The sequence below is a fragment of the Zootermopsis nevadensis genome, unplaced genomic scaffold, assembly GCF_977971745.1.
Source record: "Zootermopsis nevadensis isolate Lab colony 2312 unplaced genomic scaffold, Znev_1.0 Znev_ptg000008l, whole genome shotgun sequence".
In the NCBI taxonomy this organism is placed as follows: Eukaryota; Metazoa; Arthropoda; class Insecta; order Blattodea; family Termopsidae; genus Zootermopsis; species Zootermopsis nevadensis.
Genome location: NW_028259140.1, coordinates 243,810 through 265,330, shown reverse-complemented (window position 1 = coordinate 265,330; position 21,521 = coordinate 243,810). Strand labels below are relative to the sequence as shown.

General features: G+C 40.6%; 2 protein-coding genes across 8 annotated transcripts; one reads left to right on the top strand and one right to left on the bottom strand.

Moving 5' to 3' along the window:
• Positions 1-19: 19 nt before the first annotated feature.
• On the bottom strand, positions 20-21,466 carry Nt5b (5' nucleotidase B). 7 transcript variants are annotated; one of them, XM_022083816.2, is made up of 13 exons: positions 17,562-17,856; positions 13,054-13,127; positions 11,426-11,543; positions 10,914-11,009; positions 10,499-10,645; positions 10,227-10,320; positions 9,516-9,698; positions 8,069-8,243; positions 7,610-7,832; positions 6,652-6,889; positions 6,318-6,446; positions 5,778-5,931; positions 20-1,346 (listed from the first exon to the last, which is right to left on the bottom strand). In XM_022083816.2, exons 1-12 carry the CDS (start codon positions 17,813-17,815, stop codon positions 5,800-5,802), a joined length of 1,863 nt encoding a protein of 620 aa, XP_021939508.1. In that variant the 5' UTR covers positions 17,816-17,856; the 3' UTR covers positions 20-1,346; positions 5,778-5,799. The 7 variants fall into 7 exon arrangements, with proteins under 7 accessions (XP_021939508.1, XP_021939519.1, XP_021939529.1 ...); XM_022083827.2 differs by having other exon boundaries at positions 20-1,315; XM_022083837.2 differs by lacking the exons at positions 20-1,346; positions 17,562-17,856 and adding exons at positions 20,964-21,153; positions 21,331-21,466 and having other exon boundaries at positions 4,796-5,931.
• On the top strand, positions 606-6,316 carry LOC147874434 (protein FRA10AC1 homolog). Its single transcript, XM_022083918.2, has 4 exons — positions 606-766; positions 1,645-1,810; positions 2,980-3,139; positions 3,324-6,316. The coding sequence occupies exons 1-4, from the start codon at positions 606-608 to the stop codon at positions 3,617-3,619; spliced, it is 783 nt and encodes a 260-aa protein (XP_021939610.1). The 3' UTR covers positions 3,620-6,316.
• Positions 21,467-21,521: the final 55 nt, after the last annotated feature.

Here is a 21,521-nt window from a genome sequence, read left to right as displayed (position 1 = left end):
CTTACAGATTGGACATAGATTTCACATATATTTTTATTATCCATTAAATTAAGGAAATCCTCAAAGCACTTGTCCCTGAACAGAAGCCAGACACGAGACTGGCAAATTAAATCAGAGCATTACGTAACAAATACAGATGAAGCTGTATCTCTGCCTAAGCAGCAAACCATGAAGGCATGTAAGACCAAACAGATTAGCTTAAATGGTAACACAGGAAGTATAATAGTTTTCTTTAGTCTCTCTAATTGATTAACTATTAGCTTCTGAAGGAGGATTCTACTTCGTGGACTTATATCATAAGTATTACATTATGGGGCTGTAAACACGGTTTCACGCAGGAGTTTAAATTGTAGTACTGGTCACTATTCAGATTTTTACAGTATTACAAAATTGCCCATTAAGTGTTGATTGCCATCCATTATGAATGGACTGCAAACTGTATTTGTTTATTTAACAATGCTGTTTGAGGAAGAATACGGAAGCAACCGTAACCTGTTTTAAGCAGCCATCCCAGCAACTGCCTCACGGCAGGGAGGGAATATCATGAAAACCATACTGTGAATATATATATATTTTTATATTATATGATTTACTCAACAGGCAAAATGTTAAAGAGATCAGCTGCCAGTGAGAGTCACACTTCAACCCAGCGAAGAACACTGAAAGCTGCACTTTCATCTCTTTCAGTGTATGATCTTCATAAACGGCTCATAAATGACTATATGGTGTATTACCACGGCAAAACAAACCTCCTTAAAAGAAATAAGTAAGTCGTGTGTATTCTAACCAGTTTTTCTCAGACTTTCGAAGTCAATGAGCACTGAGCTTTAAAAACTGCTGCAGACAAACCAGACTCTAATAATTTCACTTGCCAACCCTGCTGAGGTACTCTCTTCCATTTTCTGTACTCCTTTTTATTGTTCTCCTCTCCTTCCACCTCATTTTTGGGATTTAGGAGTGAAAAATTGGACGAGATTAACAGCAAACATGAACGGTCCACCCTATTTCAGTTTTAAGTGCTAATGCACCACACTGTTCACATATATAAAACCCGTTAATAAAATTTCAATTTCAATGGACACATTTTCTCCAGCACATCCCCATCCCCATAATCTAAGTACAAATTCAATTACAGTACTTGTTCAGTTCTCATCACATTATCCATTTCAACTTGGTATATCAAATATGGTTCTTACTTTTTCCTTCAGCTTTCTCCCAATTTCTTTCTTCCATCCATCTTCTTTTGTTGATCAGTGTTAAATGTTAACAGTTGAGGTTTGTTCCCAAATGACTTGCTGTGACTGTTCAGCTTCGCCTCAAAGACAAAAATATTCACTTGAAATTATCTGCAAAAAACAAATGAATGAAACCACAAATTTGTGGGCATGAACATGAACATGCAAAGCCTCCTATAGCCAAAGGACATGACAAAAGAGCACAAGACACGTGAAAATCACACACACACACAAAATTCAGTGACATTATTAAGTGGAAAATGGTAAGACCTGATCATATAAATGTATTTGTTTTTCATAAATTTGAATCAGTGTGTCTTTGTGTCATGAATATAAAGTCTGAAATCAAGGACGAATGTGAAGAAATAAGTTACTTTTGAAAAGAGCTTATTGTTTACACTTTTTTAAGGTCACGAGACAAACGAGATATTGACGTGATCAGAGAAAACCATCGCTTTTTGTGGGATGAAGACGACGTACCAGAGTCATGGGAAGCAAAATTAGCCAAGAAATATTATGACAAACTCTTTAAAGAATACTGCATTTGTGACCTCAGCAGATACAAGGAAAATAAGGTAATGTCTTCTTCTAGCAACAAATTTTTATAACCAATCTGCCCATCTCTTAAATCATTTCTCCACTTTGGTTTGTATTTAATTATTAATTTTATGTATCTAATGTCCACTATTCATGAAAAACATTTCTGTAGTATTAATTTATAGAAATGTTTAGAGAGAAACTGGGCTGATCTTGCCCAGGGAAGATCTGAGAGCAGTTTCTGTGGTAAAGAACATTCTTGACCAGCTGGACAGCCAATAGCTACTCAAAGACAACCATCTTGTGCACCCCAGGCCAGTAAGGCAGGTTCTGCGTAGCCAATGCTTAGAGCCTGATTTTCTCATCCCCATCCACTGGACTGTAAACTAGGATTGTAATTTGAATAGTTCAGTTATCAAATAATAAATGGTTACTTTTGTAGTGCCAAAACAAATAAGATACAAAGTAATCCTAGATCTAATACATCAGAGGAAGCAAATAACTCTAATTACTTGTGTGCAGTGTTTTGTTTTATAAAAACTGTGATGCACACAGAAAAGTAACTGAACTCCAAGTACTTACAGGCTTAAAAAGTAAAACAAGATACACAAACAAAAGTTTTATAAACCACGTTCTGACACATGGCTCTGAAATATCAGCAGTGACTAAGATAAATAAATGTAAAGTAGAGGGGCCAGCAATGTGCCTTTTGTATTCAGCACCTGGACAGCCCTGAGAGATCTAAAGGGAAGCACTGATGTGATAAATTAGAATACTGCATAGAAATATACAAAAACCATCCTGAAAGTACAGAGGATGAATAGTTACCAGAAAGTAGGTTACTGTGTAACCTGGACGGTGAAGAAACATGGGGGGACCCAGAATGAGATGGAAGATCCTACATCAGCATCAGACTTATGATGTTAAAGAAGACGAAGGGTGTGGACTGGATTCATCTGGCTCAGGATAGGGTCCAGTGCTGGGCTCTTGTGAACATTGCAATGAACCTTTGGGTTCCATAAAAGGTAGGGAATTTCTTGGCTAGCCGAGTGACTTCTCAAGAAGGACCATGCTGTATGCAATTTATCTACCTCCACTCCTAGGTATACATAATGTGTATCGAGAGACAGTAATGGCAATTCTTGTATAGTCTATGATGAACTTTACAGCAAGAAGGTTTCTGATGTTTTATTTGTACACGTTCCAGATTGCTATGAGGTGGCGCACAGAACAAGAGGTAGTTAATGGTACGGGGCAGTTCACCTGTGGAAACAAAACTTGCCCAGAATCTGAGGGACTGAGAACATGGGAAGTGAACTTTGCCTACAAAGAGGAAGAAGAGAAGAAGAATGCATTAGTGAAGCTACGTAAGTCAATGTAAACAGTCAAAGTATCACAGTTCTATGCAGACACTGCAATAAATTAACCTCATTAGAAAATCTTTACAAGGATGATTAAACAAAACAAGGAGAAACGGGCAGATGGAGTACCATGCATGTGCGTGTGTGTCTGTCCCAAAACAAATTAATTGCATTTTAAATTTTTATTCAGGTTTGTGTTCGGAGTGCACATACAAACTCAATTATCATCACAAAAAACGGGAAGTGACGAGAAATAAAGTTGAGAAATACCACAACCTTGAACAGCCTGGACCTAGCAAAGAGAAGAAGAGGAAAGATGAAGGAAGTCCAGAAGAGAATTATGACGACCAAGAACAGCAGCCTAATATGGATGAGGAAGTGCCTGATGGTGACAGTGAAGATAAGGTTTGGAGAGAGAAAGAAGCTGCAGAAGAGAAATCCAGAGATGAAGAATTCCAGGAATATCTTGAGGAACTACTTCTGTAATTTCGTTTAAATCTGAGCTAGAAGCATTCACATACAACAATTGTGTCGTGAAGAAGCTGCATTTATGTGTCTTGCCTTTAACTTGTCCATTGTTTTAATAAAATTATTTACTGCATATGAGCTCCTGTTTAAGGTTAAAAATGTAATTCCAAGAAGCTCTGCAGTTACTCAGTAAAAGTTTTTCAAATACGGTTTATGATATTTACTTCAATTTAAGATGTATATATACAAAGGTACAACTGTTAAAGGAAAATATGTTTAAGAGATGTGTTCACTAATTAGATTTTTAAAAATTAAAACCTGTTCTGTTGCGTATCTCTTCCTATGTATGACCTGTCAAAGCTGACAGGAGTTAACCTTTAAATGTTGAAGAGTAATACAATCAGCTGCATCATCATCATCGAAAATTGCACTGAAAATACAAAATTGGTAAAATTTCTTTAAAAAGTAAATTTAACGTTGAAACGTCGTGACGACGAAAGCCAGATTCCTGCCAAATGCAAAGTCAGCCAGACCACACCGTAGCCTCATTTGCATTTCTAGCTACCAGAGTCACCACTGTCAGAACTTGATGTAAATTTTTACACATCACACAAGAAGCATACTCGTTCAGTGAAGCGTGCTGGACATTGGCTATTTATCAGGACTAGAAAGTGGCACTTTGGTGGTGAGTTGCAGTAAGCATAATGATGTGAAAGCACACGTCCACTATGGAGCGCACAGTCTGAATTTAGCCATGATTGAGGCATGTTCAAATGTTACCATCAGAAATTGCGTGACATCAATGTCAATAGATTTCTGAAAGTTCTTTCTTCGCTCCTCATTACAGCAAGAGCAAGTGATCATTTTTAGCACTGCATCACCATTTTACTTATTTGATGGATGCGAAGTGCTAGTTATGTGACAGGCTGCTGAAATGAAATTTATGAGACCAGTGCATCAGTCATATTCTGTGATCAAACACCGAGGAAAGATATTAGCGACACGTTACAGACTACAAATATTATGACAGTTGAAGAACACAGAAACTGGTAGGACGGATGGCAGAGAACTGCATCCCACACAGAATTTTAAATTCAGAGCCACGAAGGGAGGGAGATTGATGTAAGGAGATCAAACAGGCCAAGATTTATGAAGGAAGAGTAGTTAGGGTACTGCACAATCAAATACGTGAACTGTACACATAATTATTTACTGTGTTTTTAAACTTATGGTCCACACTAGACAACACAAATTTTAATAGTGCAAGATTTTGGATTATCAACTGTTTCATTGCAATTTACTGATCCAATTATTGTGCCCTAGGGTGCAGGATACTGGATATACGTAGAAACCTACTAAAGATACAAAATATCTGTAAAACAATGGCATGCTGTTAATGAATTACATAACACTGGAGAAAAATACCATCTACAAAACTGTGATAAAATTTACCCACATAAATATGAAATGCTTAACACTGTGTTCTCAGAACACATACAAAACATTTCTTCATGTTAAAAAGATACATTTACAAATATACCATTAATGCCATGCTTCTTGTGTGCACAAAACTAATTCTAGTTTGACAAAATTAAGAGTAATGTGTCTAGTATCAACAACTATGACCAGAAGAGTTTGAAAATGCATATCGTTATAGTTTGTAACTTTTTCCATCTTGTAATGTTCAAGACAGCTGCTATGGATACATTAACATCACGACAGGCCTTCATATGAATCCAGACTGTTCTTTGCAACTTGCGCTGCGTACATTAAAGTGACACGCTAGAACACAAGCTTGTCACCGCGTAACAAGCATCCGTAAAAATGCCATTTCGTATTAAGTCTGCAGATGTTATTAACAATTATGACAATTATAATTTGATAACATTTACGTAAGGGTAAGAAAGACATAATTAAGCCAGCATCTACAATGCTGTACTTTCATTTTATAACACTCACCTTCGTCTTGTATTTAGCAAAGATCAATAAATATATGATACGACCCACCTTACGCTTTGATGTATGTTCATTCCAGAAATGCGTAAAAAATTATTTTTATTGCCATGATAATTAAAATCAAGCACGTCAGCTACAGGCACTGAAATTATATCTTTTCTTGAGTGTTTGGTCACAGGGTTTCACTCAAGTCACTCTGTGACAATGGTGAATCTGTTACCTCCAGACTATATCCTGCTTATTCATCCAGCCTTCTCCTCTGAGGACTTGCTGTCCGTCTCTTCATCCGAATAATCCTCGTCATGATTGTGGGTCACGCACCGTGGTGTCTCCGGTCGTGTGTGTGGTACTTGGCTATGGGACCGTTCCAGTAACTAAAATGAAAATATTTTTAATGTGAAAGTTTCTGGTAAGATTCAAAACTTGGACACAGGCAGATTCAAGCATTTTCAAATGTTCAGGTTTTATGCATTCTTTACACATTATTTTTACTGCTCACTAAACTTCATTAATAATAGAATCTTTCGGTAACAAGACATTTTTATTTGCTTTACAAAAACAAAGATCAAGACACATGATGAATACAGAATCACAAAAGATGCATTTCGAAATAAGTGTACTTAAAATCTGAGCAAACCTTCGTGTTCCTGTTTCAGTGTTGGACATTTCTAATCTGAAATTAAATGGAGACAGAAAATGTCTTGCTGTAATACAATCAAATGCATGTAACATGAATTAAAAACACCTACTGAATACTCACATGGTGATGATTAACATTATTTTCCGATGAATTCTCATCGTCAATGACTGTGAAAGTGCGCGTTCGTGATATCATAGGACTTTCCATCACGAACCTCTGCTCGTGAGCCACTGTTGATTCATGTGGCATCTGAAAGTAGAAGAACTTTGGATTTGTTTGTATGAAACGCTGCCAATGCCTATTCTAGTTCAGCCTCCCTTGGTCCTGGCTTAAAGATTTTTAGGGAAAAAACAACTGAGCTGGAATAGAAAAATTTAAGTCTTTTAAAATAAATGTAGCTTATATAATTCAGTAGCAGGAAATGTTTATGTATATGTACATATGCGTAACTTACCAACATGGCAGGGGCACGGAACATGTAACTGAACGGATAGTAAATGAGGTTGTGGAAGGTGGCCGCATACAAGTCGGCATACCGCACCACCTGAGATGAGAAAAATGTCTGGCGAGATCCACTCCGAAATAAACTTCCCATCATTCCATATGCCAGATCCATCTTGTGGGTCACATCCCGAATTGCATTTCTCAGCTTTGAGATGTCTGGCTTCTCCTTTGTACTACTGTCCAAGTTTCTAAAAAATAAATGTAATTTAACCATTAATAAAACCTAATGTACTTTAAAATACTATTAACAGATTTAATTTCCTCATTTTTTTTCATTCCATCTGTTCCCCTTCCCCCATAAGCTTCTGCCTTGTCCAACCTCCTCCTATACCTAACCCAGTTCCTCCGTGATAACTAGCGAACCACTGCAGCTAGGCAGACAGTATGAATCTTTGAGGATGTATCTGACAAGTCCAACATAAAACATGAGTATTAATAGTAAGACCTGCCTTCAAAAATCACCTTATGTTACTTAAATACATCAACAACACAAGATCTGTGCTGGGAAAGTAGACTTAACGAGTTCTGCCCTACTTAGACTGTTTCAACTATTTACATTACGAAATATACAGGAATCTAAGACTCCTGCACGCAGCCACAGCAGGTTTGCCTCTGCCAGAGATCAGATGACTTGTTGCCAACATATCGCCACAAAGGACCGGATTCGCCCCTGGTGGAATTTGTGGTAGACAAAGTGGGACTGGGACAGGTTTTTCTCCGAGTCCTTAACTTTTCCCATGTTAATATCATTCCATCTCTGATCCATTCTCGCTCACACATCATCTGAGTGACAGTCAATGGACTCATTAGCAGCCCCAGTTCACAGACCGTCTCGCTCGCCTTGTTGCGACAAGAGCAAAATAAAATAAATATTGTAGGAGGTCGCTAAGGAGCAGAAAAGCACTCACTTGTACATCTCCCCTAGCATAATGTCAAGATCCTGCAGTTCGGCAAACAGTTGACACTTGTCCGTCCAGACGTGGAGTTCCTGCACTAGCTCTGGTACAATCAGAAATGTGCGCCATCCGCAAATTTTCTTTGATTTGAGAATGTCGCCAAAGATGTGGTCTCCAATATATAACACATCTTTCCCCTTTGCACCGATGAGCTGAGTGAAAACATCACACGAACCTGTAATTAAGAAACACGTATATAGGGTGGTCAAAATGAGTGGACGACTGCGTTCGGCAAGTGGTGAACTTTGGAGAAAAACACTGAAGAGTGATGAAGAAATTAATATTAGAAAATTGTTTTTGGAGGATATAAAATGTACTGAATGTCTTGCAATCGTCCATTGGTGTATCAACCAGTGTCAAAGTCATTTAGAAAATTATCAACTGTTGATGCACGATGCATGCTCCACTTACCACCAGAATACACTTGTCCCTTCTGCAGTGGGCCCATGTGAGTACCGATTTTGAGTGCTCCCGTGCTTGTATTCACTTGACGAAGGATTGTCCCCTCACCAAAGAACAGGGGCTTTCGGGCATCTACGACAATTGTGTCGAAGTACGTTTTCCAGTCACGATGAGGTTCATCTGCCTGTAAGCAGAAAAATTATTTTAAAATTGTACGTTACGTGGCGTAAATCAATTGTAGTGACACACAACTGCACTTTCTGAATTTATTAGACGTGGAAAAGCCAGTCATCATTCGTGCTCTAATGTGAACGTGTATTTCACAAAGACGCTAAATGCAAATCTGATTATTGTCAATACTTGAGACGTTAACATTCTTATTGGAAAAAAGTGCAGAAAATTATAACATAATAATGAAGTTATGCAACAATATGCTGGCAGATTTAGTTTCTTGTTTACTGAGGCACATATTAGACGTTAATTATGCAAATAAGTTTTAAAATAGAATCATAAGTAAATGGGCAAGTTATATAATAGAGGGAGCCAAATAATAAGCTTCCAAATTTCTATTTACTGCCTATTAGGCATGAAATAAATTTCTAAATGACAATTTAATAGTTCAAAACTGGTTCCATGAGACGTCCATACCAGGCAGAAACACGACACGAAAATTGTGGAAAGAATTAACAAACCAAGTGCTTTAGGCAAAAATGACTTTAGAAGTTAAAACAAAGGCACGTGAAAGAGCCATTTCTTACTGTTCATTTACTGCAAATTTGCACATCTTGCGTTACAACTATTACCTCTCGATTACAATGCTGTTGGTGGAGGACGCGCGGGTCGTGAGCCCGCCTCTAGCAATACAGTAACTTGTCGTCCCAAAGAATGCTGAAAACACCAAGGATCTCAAGCAAACCCCAACTATTCATCGTAATGTTCTACATTTTCAAAATTCAGTTTATTTCAAAATATTTATACAAGGAACTTGAAAAATGTAAACAAGGTTAAAGGTTAAACTCCAAAATAAATACAAACAAGTTCCTGACATGCAAGTTTAACAATCCGTCACATTAACTCTTTGAGGTCCCGCGTTGGAGACCAAATTCTACTCTACCATTCCAAACGTACACGGAGCCTGACAGTTTGAAATTTTAAAAAATAATAATTTGAACTGGATCAGGAAGTGTGTTGTACATTAAAGCAACTGAACCTCAAAAGGAACCGGTTTGGCATCTGGAATATCATGTTAAGTGTCCATTATCAGAGCCAGTCTATTAATTTAAAAAATACATTACATGAACACAAATTAACCTCAAAGAGTTAAGAACTTTGATAAAAATAAAAACCTAACAGAAAACAATTTGATCGTCTATTAATTTCAACAGAAATACTTTTACTTCTTAGCAAAATCAAAGAACTGAAATTATGTTGGTTATGGTTTGTCCATGGTACGTACCCTGGCACCATGAAGGAAGTCAAATAAGTATGTCATTATTTTGTCAGTGAAGCAGTAATCGCTGTTGGTAAGGAGAAACACCTTAGCTCCACTCTCTCTGATTCTTGTCAGAAACATAGGCAACCTTTCATCTTTCTTCACATATTCGTCCAAGTTCTTTATTGTTCGAGATTTTAGATCTCCCTGGGAAAAAGAATTAACATGTGAATTAGAACGGATCCTCTGCGAATGTTCACCACAAAATTTCAGTCAATGATTCGTCCGGTGCCGTCGACCGACGACAAGTTCCTTTCTTTCTCTGCTATCCTATTTACTGTGAGCCCACTATGTATCTGAATGTCATTAAAATCTGTTCTACGGAATGGCAAATCGCTGCCTTGTGTCGCAATATGACGTGTTGACGAGAGAAAGAGACCTGGTGGTCTACAGATTTATGGTCAGTGCACATAAAATTTTTTTTACAAATAATTTGAAAGCTACATTTTTAACTTCAAGTAAAATGAGAATTCTACTTCACGGCAATCACTCCAATTTTACAAAATATTTCCGGCAAAATGTCTTCTCTTTGGTGTAGCATCGAGCGATGGCAATGGGCAAAGACAAACACGCGGAACTAATTCTGCTGTAAAAGTTGGCGGACATATCGAGCGTTTTCTGTGACGGCCGCGTCAACTGATCTATTATTAAGGAACATGCAAATAACTCTAGTACCTGGATGTGCACCCAGTCCACTGCATTACGAACATCCTGCAAGATGGACTTGAAGGACATGAACAATTCCCCGCCCCTCACTCCAGTTTTATCCCTGAAAAATGGGAATTACGACTTGTAAACGTAAAATAAATGACTGGCACTATTATCAATGATTAATTATAATAATACGTCAAAACTGCTGTTCAGAAGAGAAGTACACAGAGAAGGAAGATCAATCAATGATTTTGACGGATGTCGCCGTGGACGCTAACATAAACAAAAGCACTGACCTGCTGTACTGCGGTGAGTTTGTGAAGAAATCTATGAGACATGCCAGAAGATAAGTCTCGGGCAAATTAAACAAGGTGTTGAGAACGTACACTCGCGATTCGTCCAACTGCTGGAACTTGTTTGGGTACAATTCATACACTTGTGAACTGAAAATGAGATTACAGAACCTTACTTTCGGATCACGTCTGCGAGTTCTCAACTTTCATTTTGCAAATTAATTCAATTTTTATCATTCTGAGAGACTGACAATCTGAACTCCTTACTGCTACTCCCGCTGCTGCTACAAAGTTATCGTCATTCGACATTTATTTCCTGAGAATTTTTGTGTGATTAAACAGACCCCCAAATAAATTTGGGAACAACTAAATGTTCTGTCAATTTCTGCTCATTTAAATACAAATAAATTCAACTTACTGTTTCAGGAACTCAAATCCATGGACACAAACAAGAATATTACCGTACGCATCAACTTTGAGCAAATTTCCATACAGAGAATCAAACCACAGACCTCTGAAAAATAAAGGGAAAATATTTTTAATATCACAATTAATAAGATTAATGAGCCAAAGGAGAGGCAGGCGAGAATTCCAGTAATTGAATATTTTGGGAATGGAAATAATTTTGCAAGTCGGATTTGATTTTCATTAGGCATTCAACAGAAAAAAGAAACTAATGTTCCTTATTTCAGGACCACATCAGAGAAGACGTCCCAGTCGAGGAGCGCGGACAAAGAAGACACTCGGCATTATACCAGTCAGTGCCATTCCTCCCACCACAAACTTCGGATCTCCTGAGTAACAACTGCTCGCTCATCCATAAAATGTGAAACGTCCTGGGCCTACGACTCTGGTGTTTTATAGACGACATTTTCTTAATTCTGATATGACATGGAGGCCTCCTTACGAAACCACATACTTGTAACTAACCTCACAGGGAACGATGGATCATATTCAAACTCAAGGATTTCTTGTGGGTAACCCAAGGACACCAGTCGCTCCTTCACCAGGTTGAAGCCCAGCCTCTCGTACTGCGGGGACTTGTACTCTGCAACAACGAGACGGGTTCAGTTGCCTGTCATTTCCAAAGCTTCATCTCAGAGAGTGTGACAGCCAACAGCATTCATTCATCCGTTGAGCCGAGTTCTCTACGCAAATGCCATAGTCCTCTCCTGGTCCTTGGATTTCATAAGCCAACTAAATTCGTTGCGCAATTTTTCATTACACTGGATTGCGAAATTAATAAACACCGGAGCCGAGTAATGAACATCGTTTCTGACCTTTCGCAAGAGCAGATATTCCCCTGGACGCTCTCACCACTAAGAGGCAGACCTACGGATTTTATTCTTTCAAAATATTTCAGTTACAGGTCGTAATACTATCAGCGGAAACACGAACCGTGTAGGTGAGGCCTGCGCCCATACGTTCACCACAAACTGCTCAGAAGTTACTCGAGATGTTAAATCTTAAATGTATCACAGCATCAGGATCGCGGCATGCCCGCAGATCAGCGTCTCTCTTCCGTCGGTTCGAATACGCCTTCAAACACACCCAAAGTCCGCGTCCTTTATGGATCACGAAAGTGCAACTGCACCCTACACTGAGCAAGATGACCGGAATTCCTAACACTTCGTGGTGAAGTTCTACTCACATTTACGCCAATGTTTTCCAAACGCTGTCTTCAGCTAGTCTTCCGACCTCAATTTTGTGTAGATTTCAGACCATCCACATTAACTTTTCTTGTCAATATTCAGTGAATCTCCTCGTAATGTAATTTTCTCTGTCCTCCCTCCTCGGGGTATAAATATTCCCCTCAGGAACCTGTTCTCAAAGGCCCTCAGTGTCACGTTAATGCCTTAATATGAGAGGCTGTTTAAGAAAAAGGCGCTAAAACTCCGAGGAGTTAGCAGAGTCGGCATGCGGAAATGCTTCCTGCATCCGAAGACGAGTTCGTTCGTATAAAGACAACTTACGAAAGCCTCAGATAATACAATCGTCTCTGGATATTTACCGGAGTAAGAAACGTTTCAAATAAAATCTGTTATGTTCTACGCATCAGAAGTTCGCAACTGCGAGGCGAAAATGTTGGTCCAGAGCCGGGGCGCCAGGCCGCTATGCTGCACGCGTCCATTTTCAGAAAATTACTAATTTTACGCTGTGAGTCCCCGCATGTACACGGTTGAGTTCAACTCAGAGCGTCCTCACTTACACCTCCGTTTAACACCCGGAAGTTTTACCATTTGACAACAACGCAAATAATTTTTTGGGGCCAACTCATTGTTTTGCCGTCTTTGGTTCCAAATTACTAACCACCACAATCAGCGAGCTTACATGCGAAAAATACTCGCTCAGAAGCGTGAGCCCCGCTTTCAACACCGACTATCTGGAACAAAAATAGCCGAGTTACGCGCTCTACGTCGTGCGTGTATCGCTGGCCAAAAGTCTGCACAAAAATGCAAAAATACATGGACACTTACTACAGGGCGCACGGCGGGGTAAAGCGGCCGGAGTGGCAAACTCTCGGGTTAAGGAAACTTCGTTCGTCGCACGGTACTCACCCGCTAACGTATAATCCATATCGAAGCCATAGAACTTTATGTTTTCCAGATGCAGACTCCGATTGACAAAAATTCTACGAACAAAAAGAGACAAAGTTATTAGCAACTGCAATCGAGACGCAATTCTCTGGCCTGTACTGTAAACACACAATTATTTATGTCAAAATAACTACAAATATTAAACAGCCCAAGTGAAAAGTGTCCTCTGTATAAAACCTGATCGTTACAGACCGACGTCCTCCATAATCAATTTCAATTTAAGGCACCAACGTTTGTAAAGAAAGCTACTTAAAACACTTCCTAATATCACTACGAGATTCTAAAACTAGTTTAAAATTCTGAGAGTATTTAACACAGACCGACTGGCTATATTAATAAAACAAGCAAAATATTACAGAGTGCACAAGTAATTATTTTCATACCGTGTAATCCAGACAATTTAAGGGGCGTAAGTTGCCCGACACTCACGTAATTAATTTGCTGAATTATCTAATTACAAACAGCTGACAGTCGACAAAGTTCAAAACATTTAAACACAAACTGCTCGTCGACCATTGAAACAATTAAGAACAGATTCTTGACTCTCTACTAACTCTGTTTTGCACTTCTCGGCCAAAGGTCCGTATCGAGGTCGAACAATCTGGATTCTGTTTACCTATCTCACGGGGCTTATAAAACAAAGCGCTCTAGTGGGTATCAGACAGCAGACATTCCAAGTATCTCGCGTCTTAACAAGTCCGAATTCCCTTCACGATATCAGCAGTTTCGCTTAATTGCTTGTAGATAAGTCTACTCAGTTCTCGAAGGACCTGAAGAAGCAACGATGGCTGTCGAAAATGGTACTTGGCGTGTCGTGCGATACTTTTACGTCACAAAGACGAAATGCATCGCAATTAGCTGAGGACAAGTGACAACCACGAACCTCTACACACATCAGAATGCATCGGGAGAAACAAAGTCTATCTTTATACGGGGGTGTGGAAAATTTACGTCGACCCAGAACTGGTTTTGTCCTAAAACTTACTGGATGCCCCTCGTCTGCAAACAAAACCACTGCAGCCACTAAGACGATCGGCAAATTTCCTTCGCCACGTCTGAGACGTGGTCTGCCCAGGAACGTCAGAAATGGGCGGGCCTTCGTCCATTCCTTCGTGCACTTACTTTGTCCCAGGTAGGAAGTCTTGTCGGTCTACTTGCATGGCACAGTGTCTACAAAAAACAACCCTGGTAGTACAGTGCCCTCAAACGACCACACCACATTCCACTGCAAAGACTGGGAGAACACGAGATTTCTGAACGATTTTCCTGTGATGACATCTAATAATACGGTTTCTATGGAAAAGACGAATGAAATGAAACACGATCGTGAACAACACTGGAAGATCGTTCGAGCTAACACCACCAAAGTTACTCTTGAAGAGACACGGAGCTTGCAACAGACAGCGATAAGGTACAGCTCAGGTTACTCTAAGCACTGCTTCTCTGTGACTTCCAGGGTTACCAACGTCCGTCTGTTTAAATCATTTAACGATGTCGATTACGTCTCCTATACGACCAACCTGTAAATCCAGCTTACGACGCAACTAAAACTGAGCACGTTAACAATACAGAGGAACACAAATTTTATTTTAAACATTTCTCGAAACGATTTATACAGTGGATTCCGGTTGATTGCGTCATCGGTTAATTCGGGACGAATCTTAAAGAACAAAACTTTTTAACCTTTACGTGGAACTTCGTGTAGTTGGGGCAGACGCTTAAGTGGGTCAAAGTGTTCTAGCCCCGATGTGACCCAATTAACCGGAATCCACTGTATATGACAAAACGGTTTGCACAAATTGTTGGGCCACCGGCGACAGACGGAAAACTTGATGCAAAGAGACAGCTTTTAGACCTAGTCGTCGATGGAAGGGTTATATTAAACGGAATCTTAAAGAAAGAGGTTGACTGCATTCAAGTCGCCAAAAGACTGGGCCAGGGGGCGAACACGGAAATGAACCTTTCGGTTCCACAAAAGGTGGGAACCTCTCGACCAGCTGAGCGAGCGAGGTGTCTATTTCAGGATGACGGGCACCGGGTCTCAATTCGGGCTACTGTGCACAATTAATATAAAGTATACAATTATCACACCTAGTGCAATCTTGCAAGCGTGACAGACAAATCCTTCGACACAGAGGGCAGATTATGATACTGCTGGTGACCGTGTCACCAATCCGGTTATGGTTCCGTGGTTGGGGGAGAGAGTTCCACCCTCGTCCTGGGCCTTCACCCTCTGAAGCCGAAGCTCGTCTAAATACTTAAGAATTCTTTATAGTTACCAGTGAACTTTAAAAGATGAATCAAAATTGTCTCGAAGTCGTCTGAAGGCAAACAGAACACAGCTGTTTCGAGAGACCTTCATTTTCACGGCAAACACAGACACGTTGGCGGAAACTCGGAAGGTCACCGAAAGACTCGTTCAACTTGGAAGCACGTTCATACTCACTCATTTGGTGCATTTTCTCGCTCATTCATCACGACCATCTCTGACAGATCCCTGCCCTCAACACACTTCAGCTACCAATGCTACAGAACGGAGCACAGAATGTCAACCGGCCGCTGGCCTCGCTCGCTCCCACACGCAGCTGCCGCCGTCTGCGCCAAAGTCTTACGCAACATCAGATCCCGTATTGGGGTGGCCCTAATACGACGCACGCAAAGTTACGCGAGGAACGCAGTTTGCGTTCAAGAACTTCCTGTGCATATGCGAGGCAACGCAGGAAGGCCGAATTCACTGCGAGGATATTACAAACGACAAGGATGTGGGGAAATAACAGTTAGTTGGTTCGTTTGTTTTGATGCAGGATAACAAAAGGCCGCAGGCTCTCTAAAACATCCCTACAGCCCGCGACACGCTTGCAAAAGAAACCAACACCACAGACGGCATTTTCTTCGCACCATCCTTCGTATTCAGGAGGTCGTTAAATAAATCGAGACGACCTTTCTTACACGTGACAGGAACTCGCGCTTTCCTGCATCGGATTAAAGTCAAGTCGGGTTATAACAGGCACGAGATAGCCTAATGTACATTTCTGAGCACATCAAGTGACTACGTAAAACTCTCTGAAGCCAAATGTTCGAAAGGCGTTTCGGTTGTCCCAACATATAACATCTGCGGTCGATCTGCAGTCTTTAAAAATGACCAGAAACACGAAAGCATCCGGAGCTTTCTACGTTAATTTCCACTTTTCAGTACAGCCCCTTCAGCCACGCGTCGGGCACTGAACTCCGAACATTACCTAATGACAGAAGCCTAGGCAAATGACAGGTGATGATGACATGTTTAAAAACGTCATGAGCGCAGGCACATTTAATCAGCTAATTACACATCTTTTATCGTTTCGCAAGAAAGCTACGGCCTTCGGAATAACAAAATATGTGTCACCACACAACTTGCAATGTTCAAAGGCAGTTTCCAGGAAGACGTTTGATATTTACCCAAGGCACTTCTCAGAAGGCAAACGGAGAGTGGCCACACGAAGCCAAGCGTCGGGTAGCCTTTTCTTTCGTCAAATACCAATTCCATCCTGATCAATCCCGGGCTGAACGCTAAGTTTGAGCTCAAACAGCGACCATGTTCTGTTTCAAATACACCCCCACCCCCCAAAAGAACCCGCAGATAAATGTTGCATTTGTATAATCATCCATTACCATTAATAATTCCAGACGAATGTTTTCTTACCCCAGTTTTGGTAATCGCGTGCAGCGAGGAGGGTTCATTATCCACCACACGTGACCTAGACTCATCGTGCTCTGATCTTGTGCAAACACAAAACACTCTAATTGTTTACGGAGACTGAGAGTGAGGTCGTTATCAAACAGGCAAAATTAACGTTCTGAAGCGAGGAGGGAACGAGAATCACAAAAGACTAACTAACACGCGGGTTCAACTTAGTTCACGTCGTTGCAGTCCGTTTGTTTGTAAGATTCTCTAACCTCCGATTCAAAATTCGCTTCCCTTACAAAATTCTGCGTGCGTTTCTTGTTACTCTTTTCAACCCACTGAAACGCCCTAAACCACAGCACGTAATCTGTTTCCAGGAACCCTGATCCTTCTTGAATTTTCTGTCTGATTAGAACACGTTATTTGTAACCAAAGGAGGCTGGAGAAGACTGCGTGAGGGCCTTATAATGTCCACCCTTCACCAAGTAGTGTCAGGATGACCAAACCAAGGCGAACGGGAGGAGGTGGTCTTATGACTGACAACGAAAACGCTCGACAGAGCCGTAAATCGCCTTGGTTCGTTACCCTTGCGTGATCAAGACAGAAAGAAAGAAAGAAAATGGACCTCACGAAGTGGACCTACGCCCCCAACAAGCAAGAGTTCGGTTTTTCCCCCGGGAACAGCAGGAAGACACGATCGCCATGTGTAAGCACTATGGTCACTGCCGTGAAGTGAGGCGCCCCCCCCCCCCCGAGAGCGGGGGGGGGGGAGACGCCAATTTAACCAGTGCTTCCTGAAGGATACCTGTGAGGTAACTCCCGCCCGTCAATCCAGCTGTGCTCCACCGAAGTCACTCCTTCGGCGAAACAGTCCAGGTCATTCTCTGATCGATCATTTCGCGTCAAAGGAACGGGAGGGTACTGCGAGCCAAAACGGGACGGAACGCCCAGGGTGCGCGGAGACAGCGGCTCTTCAACGGCGAACCGCAGCATCCTGGGGCGGCCTACAGTCCTACGTCCCTTCTTCTTGTCCGAGTCAGTGGCACCCAACTCCGGCATCACGTGCTGTCACTCTGCTGATGCACGAACAACTAAGGTTCCTGATAACAGCGAAGTGTTCGTGACGCCACGACTCAGTTTTATCACAGGCTTCACGGGTCATCACGTCATGTCAACAAACATCACGCGCGAGAGACACTTGGGTCCAAAGAGCAACACAGATGCGCTGTTCTTCATTCATTTGTCGCTTCGATCGGCCTAAGATTTTACGTATCAATCGCACAAAGTACTGTCCGTCCATCCACGTTTCATCTCCAAAATTACTGGACGAATTTCGGTGTTGATGTCTATAGTCAAAGTCTTCCTGCAATTTTAATTTTGGTTCATATCAGTAAAACGCAAACCCGATCTTCATATGAAGCTCGAATCGAATTGTATGTTTCATCATGCAAAGGAGACGTGAACAGGATAAATACAGAACTCATTACGATGTGCTTGATCTGTAGACATTCGGTAGGACTCCTTGGACGGGGGATCGGCCCGTCGCAAGGCCTCTACCTGTACACAGGACAGCACAAAACAGAAAAACGCGGACAAACATCCGTGGCTTGAGTGGGATTCGAACCCACGGTCCCAGCGACCAAGCGGCACAAGGCCCACGCCTCAGACTGCGCGGCCACTGCGGACCCCCATTCTGTTGAAGAAGATGCAGTTATGTATTTGAATAGCTATTCAACCTGATAATTTATGCATATTTTATTAGAAAGGCAATAAATAATCACCTGATTCAATACATCGATGTTCATTCAACATTTATATGCCATGTTGCATGAAACACTGGGTAAACAAATAAGAGTATATATAGAAGTGAAGGGCACATATCCTTTTGACCTAAAAGTTTTAAAAGCCCGATTATAAGTTAATGATATGAAAACAGAAATATTTAACTAATCTGCTGCAGTACTGAATGAAAAACAACAAGGAAGAGTCTGCAAAACGTCTTGTAGTCCAGTTTGGTATAAACAGCGAGATTGTTTTTGAACATCCCGGTAATTGCTGGACCTGTCACGCTCGCATCACGTCATGTTGGTCTGTGGGGATATGGAATGTCAAGTTGAACCAGTCACACCCCAATTACAGCAGATGCTGAAAATGCTCACACTCGCTCTAATCACATTCCCGCCACCTCCGTAAAAAGTTTAAATTCACACGCAGAAGTTTCTCTTGGCAAACAGAACTTCCCTTCAGACATTTTCATTCGGTTCTTGTACTGTGTGAGCATTTGATCTGTAAACACTTTGCTTTATGGTTCCCTGTAAACAACAGCTACAGAGGCTGAGGTCATGGGAGCACGTTGGCCACAAACCACTACTAATAATAGTTCTGTCCCCGACCACTTTCCTCAGTGTCCATGAATGTGCTTGCTGAGTGAACAGCGGCAGAGTATTTCTCAAAGAACGTGTGCTAGCATTCTTCGATTGTTAGCCGCTTGAAAATTGGTCAAAGTACGCGTTCCACATAACACTCAGAATGTGTACGACTTAAAACACCGGCGGTGCCATGACGATGACCAGCATTCAAATGGCTCTTCAGAGTGCAGGTATCAGAAGATACAATGCGATTATAATAAAATAAATCTACGACAAACACAGAATACCCTAGAAACATTTTAGGCAGACACAGTACAGAAATTTCTTGAAAATATAACATATTTTTAATATTATCATTATGTCACACGTCAGAATGGTCTTCCAGCGCATGACCAGCGTACGGTTAGCAACATCTGTGCAGGAATTTGGCTAACAAAAAACCTGAGCTGCATTCCATTGTTTTGATAGATGTGACACTAACAAGACAATATCTGTAGTACTTGAAGACTGTGCATCAGGAAAGTAGGCTTTATAAGTATTGCCCTATTTAGAATATATGAAGTTCCATATAAGCCTCATGTTCTGATACAAATAAAAATTACACTGACCAAACAACTACTGGCGTCTACACCCAACACCAAATTTAACTGACATTAATTCAACAGTTTCCGAGATAAGACACACACACACACACACAATCTCAAAAGCACGTTACTCTTTGAGCTTGCCCCTCACATTTAGTGCAAAAGAAAAGTAAGAATCATTTATTTTGAGGATTGAATAAGATGATACCCTTTCAAAAACTTCATACATTTGCCACCACCAATTTGTTGCAAAAAGAGATGGAAGAAACCAGTTTCACTGCAGTAATACCTGTCACAGACACGACATAGAAATAAAACAAACCTTTAAATAGTTGGGAAGAAAGACTGCGAGGATCACCTGACTACCCCCTCCCCCCGAGATATAAGCTGCCATTGGGAACAGGGCACAGAAAAAGATGCTCATGCACAAACAATGTATTTATAATTAAACAGCTGAGAAGATAGAAAAGAACACATCTTCAACAGCTCAGACAGCAGCGTCAACAGATGCTTGACTCCTGGCAGATATTCTGTTACAACTTACAAATGAACTGGTCTAGTCAATGAGAAAATAATTTATATTAAATGAAGACTTTATAAAATGTTAATGATTCTTGGTGGAGTTCCAGTACCATTTTTTAAATCATACTGTTGTTTCTTTCTTTCCTGGAAACTCGCTACGCACCACCACCTGTTTAGCTTACATGAATGCAATAAATAGTTAACACAGTGGTGTTTCTTGATCATGTCCATATTGAAATTACACATAATGTCACACAACTGGAGACACGGGTAGGGCTTAGACTCCATTGTGGAAGTACAGAGGGGAAGTCATTTGTGCCTGCCTAACCTGGTATTTTGCCCACGCATTACTGTCACTGCAAATATGGCCACAAGATCCAGCCTTTTCCTAAAAGGAGTCATAATTTCTACCAAGATCCTTTTACCCACTACAAAGCAGACTTGCACATACAACAGTAGGTACAAACATCCAGGATTTTACAGCAACTCAAACTGATAGACAAACACATACAGATCCCTGGAGTTGGCCAAAATATGGTTTCAATCTTACATAATGCCACGTTCAAAGGACATTTCTCTCTTCCTGGTGAAGTTGGCTATATTAGCTTTGAGGAACAAAAATCAAATCCTATACTTGTACCACTTCACTGCATTTAACAATAACGCAACATATGGCCCTTGAATAAAGAACACCTCAACCTTTTCTTAATAGAATATCAGCAAGTCATTTACCTGTGTGCTGCCTTCCTGTACCACTTTCGTCCATTTCCTGTATGGTCAACTGAAGGATAAGGAGTAAAACCTGAGTATATGGGATTGGATGTCACACCATCACGTTCAGATAGGTCAAATATATCGTTCTCCATCACTGCTGCATGAATTTTCGATAAACTGCAAATGAAGTTCAGCTCTTCTATTTATCCTGGTACAGATTATGAAATACTTGTCAACAGCATACTCAAATACAAGAATCACCGTTATATTCGTATTGTATAACTAAAGCTACTATTCAACCAGTTTGTATTTGACAATTAAAAAAGGGGTTAGGGTATCCTTAATCATCTTTTACAGCTAGAACGTAAACACCAATTTACAATACCTGAATTCCTGTATATTGACTGCCGACTATTAGACACAGTAACACCTATTTATTAAATTCGGAAGAAAATAAATTCTCCTGCTATTTCTACACACCACCTTCCTCAAACAGATGACACAACTAAAATAAAATTTGTTCCGATTTGCAAAATAAAAGCCACAGATAAAAAGTATAGCTTGCATGTTGTCCAA

What these genes read in the sequence shown, in the direction of transcription:
- LOC147874434 (XM_022083918.2), top strand. Translation starts at nt 606, where the DNA reads ATGTTAAAGAGATCAGCTGCCAGTGAGAGTCACACTTCAACCCAGCGA. An exon ending in AACCTCCTTAAAAGAAATAA is followed by an intron (nt 767 to 1,644) that starts GTAAGTCGTGTG and finishes CACTTTTTTAAG; the next exon opens with GTCACGAGACAAACGAGATA. An exon ending in GCAGATACAAGGAAAATAAG is followed by an intron (nt 1,811 to 2,979) that starts GTAATGTCTTCT and finishes TACACGTTCCAG; the next exon opens with ATTGCTATGAGGTGGCGCAC.
- Nt5b (XM_022083816.2), bottom strand. Translation starts at nt 17,815, where the DNA reads ATGCCGGAGTTGGGTGCCACTGACTCGGACAAGAAGAAGGGACGTAGG. An exon ending in GGGCGGGAGTTACCTCACAG is followed by an intron (nt 13,128 to 17,561) that starts GTATCCTTCAGG and finishes TTTTGTTCGTAG; the next exon opens with AATTTTTGTCAATCGGAGTC. An exon ending in AACTCACCGCAGTACAGCAG is followed by an intron (nt 10,321 to 10,498) that starts GTCAGTGCTTTT and finishes CCCATTTTTCAG; the next exon opens with GGATAAAACTGGAGTGAGGG.